The sequence below is a fragment of the Oryzias melastigma genome, linkage group LG12 (assembly GCF_002922805.2).
Source record: "Oryzias melastigma strain HK-1 linkage group LG12, ASM292280v2, whole genome shotgun sequence".
Lineage (NCBI taxonomy): Eukaryota > Metazoa > Chordata > Actinopteri > Beloniformes > Adrianichthyidae > Oryzias > Oryzias melastigma.
In genome coordinates, this window is record NC_050523.1 from 590,843 (window position 1) to 594,525 (window position 3,683).

At 50.5% G+C, this 3,683-nt stretch overlaps 1 protein-coding gene across 2 annotated transcripts in view; it reads left to right on the plus strand.

Annotated features, from left to right (window-relative positions):
* The window catches only part of npy8ar (neuropeptide Y receptor Y8a), a 24,156-nt gene that overhangs the window by 14,884 nt on the left and 5,589 nt on the right, over positions 1 to 3,683 (plus strand). Inside the window, exons 1-3 of one of the 2 annotated variants that reach the window (XM_024298944.2) lie at positions 75 to 398; positions 930 to 1,423; positions 2,894 to 3,135. In XM_024298944.2, the coding sequence (XP_024154712.1) occupies positions 1,115 to 1,423; positions 2,894 to 3,135 (551 nt within the window). In that variant the 5' untranslated portion in view covers positions 75 to 398; positions 930 to 1,114. Of the gene's footprint in view, positions 1 to 74; positions 399 to 929; positions 1,424 to 2,893; positions 3,136 to 3,683 lie in introns of those variants that run through there. The other variant, XM_024298943.2, reaches the window with a different exon arrangement.

Consider the following 3,683-nt stretch of genomic DNA (forward strand, 5'->3'; position numbering starts at 1 on the left):
AGCGGTTGTGCGTGGTGGATGTGGAGCGGTTGTGTGTGGTGGTTGTGGAGCGGTTGTGTGTGGTGGATGTGGTGCGGTTGTGTGTGGTGGTTGTGGAGCGGTTGTGCGTGGTGGACGTGGTGCGGTTGTGTGTGGTGGACGCGTCGTCTTCAGGAACGCTCTGCAGCAGATCCTGGACGAGGGGGAGTCAGTGTGGAGGTGCAGCGACACCTGTCCCTCAAGGCCCTGAACAATCGTCAGAGACGGATGGATGTCTGCAGTCATGCAGGCGTACATGTAGGCGTGCACGTCCACATGCACGCCTACACTGTAAGAAGCTAAATGAGAGTGGATAAGTGGACGAGCGCGGCGCAGCAGGAGGACGCCAGGCCGGTAATGAGCTGCGTCCTCATGAAACGGTTAGTCTGAGAGGATGTGCAGATCAGAGGGAGGATGGAAGGATGAGACCTTCAGTCTGATCCGCTTCAGAGGCGTTTGGCGATAAGGAGTTAGCTCCACCCCTTGACGTCCTCCTCCCCCCATCAGGAGCAGATCAGAATCAAACTGCTCTGAAGTTGAATTGTTTCATTAAAGTGATTACACCCCCCCCCCTCCCCCACCTGGTGAACTGATCTAACAAAGGTTATATGGGGGGGGATCGAGCTCCTCCCCCTTACCAGAAATGTTCAAAAGACTTGTGTGAAAACTAAAAATAAAGCTGGTTTGAAGCGGAGGCTCCCAGGATGGGGGGGGACATCAAGGCACCAGAGCTGGATGTTAAATCAGGTCTGGGGGGGTGCAGGAGGAACCAGCGTGAGCTGATGTATTTATTCATTCCTCCACACGGCTCCACTCCCCCCCTCACCTCCAGCTGAGAGCCCCCCTGCCCTCGCCCCTTGTTGTGTTGTCAGAGCCCCGCCCCCTCATGTTCTGTTGTCTTCTCTTCACAGACACACGGTCATGCTGAGACCCCCCCCAGCAGGACGTTTTCTTCATCCTCTGCTCACTCTTTAACTCCTCCCAGCTGATCCCGCCCCCCTCCCTGCTGGTTCCTCCGTCTCCAATCGGATCGCTGCAGATTTTAGTCTTTCTGGGAAAGCTCCGCCCCCTCCCTGACCTTTGCCCCCGGAGCAAGATGCCCAACAGCAGCAGCCTCCTCGGCGTGTGGGAGGCGGCTGACTGGGCAGACACGTCTCAGTGCCCGCCCTCGGTGGGCGGGGCCACGTTCCTGATCGTGGCGTACAGCGCCGTCATCGCCATCGGGCTGCTGGGAAACGCGGGCCTGGTGTTCATCATCGCCCGCCAGCAGGAGCTACGGAACGTGACCAACATCCTGATCGCCAACCTGTCGTGCTCGGACATCCTGATGTGCGTGGTGTGTCTGCCGGTGACCGTCATCTACACACTGATGGACCGCTGGGTGCTGGGGGAGGCGCTGTGTAAGGTCAGCGTGCACGCACCGCACCAGCACACCGACCACTGACTGTACATGTCATCTGTACCAAGTGGCCCCGCCCCCTGGCGTTCCAAACAGGAAGTGGCTCCAAGAAGTCAAACTCTCATAGACTTCTATAGAAAAATAATCAGCTGTTATCAGTCATTCTATTGGTCAGAATCAACATTCGGACTCTGATTCCTTTTTAACATCTTCTTGATAATCCTCTTTTTCTTCAGGATATTTTTCTGTAGTTCAAATTATGAACTGACCAATCAGATGAAAGTAGGTGGAGGTCTGGCAGGTGGCACCTGTTCGGTAACGAAGACGTTTCCTGTTTGAACCGACCTTAGCATTTTAGCGTGTTAGTATGTTAGCATGTTAACATGTCAGCGTGTTAGCATGTTAGCATTTTAGCGTGTCAGTGTGTTAGTATGTTAGCATGTTAGCATGTTAGCATGTCAGTATGATAGCGTGTTAGTATGTTAGCATGTTAGCATTTTAGCGTGTTAGTATGTTAGCATGTTAGCATGTCAGTATGATAGCATGTTAGTATGTTAGCATGTTAGCATTTTAGCATGTCAGCGTGTTAGTATGTTAGCATGCTAGCATTTTAGCATGTCAGTGTGTTAGCATGATAGCGTGTTAGTATGATAGCATGTTAGTATGTTAGCATGTTAGCATTTTAGCATGCCAGTATGATAGCGTGTTAGTATGTTAGTATGTTAGCATGTTAGCATTTTAGCATGTCAGCGTGTTAGTATGTTAGTATGATAGCGTGTTAGTATGTTAGCATGTTAGCATGTCAGTATGATAGCGTGTTAGTATGTTAGCATGTTAGCATTTTAGCGTGTTAGTATGTTAGCATGTCAGTATGATAGCATGTTAGTATGTTAGCATGTTAGCATTTTAGCATGTCAGCGTGTTAGAATGTTTGCATGCTAGCATTTTAGCGTGTCAGTGTGTTAGCATGATAGCGTGTTAGTATGCTAGCATTTTAGCATGTTTTTGAACATACAATACTTATACCATCCACTAGACGGCGCAGCGACATAAGCGACAGACTTGTGATCATAAGCTACTGGGATGGAATCCCACTCGGAGAAGATGGCGTTTTTTTTGTTTTTTTTAACCCAGAACTGTTTAACGTAGGCACACAAACAGCTGGACCAGCTCTATAAATGACAAAATGACGATTTTTTTTGGTTGGGGTTGGGGTTCAGAGACCCCGCCCCCTTTCCTCTGCGTCACATCTGATAAGAGCTCTTATTGGTCAGTCCAACATTTTGGAGAAGGCTCCGCCCACAATGACCGCTCACTGAAATGTGGTCAGGAAGTTGAGGATGAATCCGTTGAATGAATGTGCTTCATGATCCTGGACAGGAACCGATGACCTTTTGACCTCCTCTGGAGCCACAGGAGACTCGATGAGGTCAAAGTTCACGATGTTTCTCCAAACCTTCTGCTTTACCTGTCCAGGTGACCCCGTTCGTGCAGTGCATGTCGGTGACGGTGTCCATCTTCTCCCTGGTGCTCATCGCTCTGGAGCGCCACCAGCTGATCCTGCATCCCACCGGCTGGTCCCCCGCCACCGGACACTCCTACCTGGCTGTGGCGCTGACCTGGCTGGTGGCGTGCTTCATCTCCCTGCCCTTCCTGTCCTTCAACATCCTGACCAACGACCCCTTCCAGAACATCAGCCTTCCCGCCAACCCGTTCAGGTGAGACCAGAACCGGGTCCACCGGGACACAGGTTTCACTGTGGAGGGAGACAGACCAGTCTGCTAAAGCTCAGAGACCCCGCCCCCTTTCCTCTGCGTTGCATCAGCAAACACATGAACCTCTTCAGAGAACAGAGGTTTCCTGTACAAACATTTGCATGAAGCTGCAGAGAAGCGATGAAGGCGGAGCTTCTCCCTCCTGCTGATCCACTCGGGTCCATCAGAGTTTCTGCAACAATAACATCTAAAAACAGGAGAAAGTTTCAAAGTAATCTTCTCACCATCCTTCATAGAAGTGAGATTTCACAGGTAACAGAAGCTGCTCTGAGGATTCTCTGAATCTTCTGGATGAAAGAGTTTCTATGCAGCTTAAGAACCGTCTGATCATAAACAGGAAGAAAGTCCGACTCGTTTTGATCCCATTTGCTGTTTTGATTTCATGAATAAATGTTGTGATGCTTCAATGGATTCATTTGTAAAGCAGCTGTTTGACCAGTGGAACTCTGGAGAGAGTGGTGCTGCGGGTGGGGGGGTGGGGGGGGGTTGGT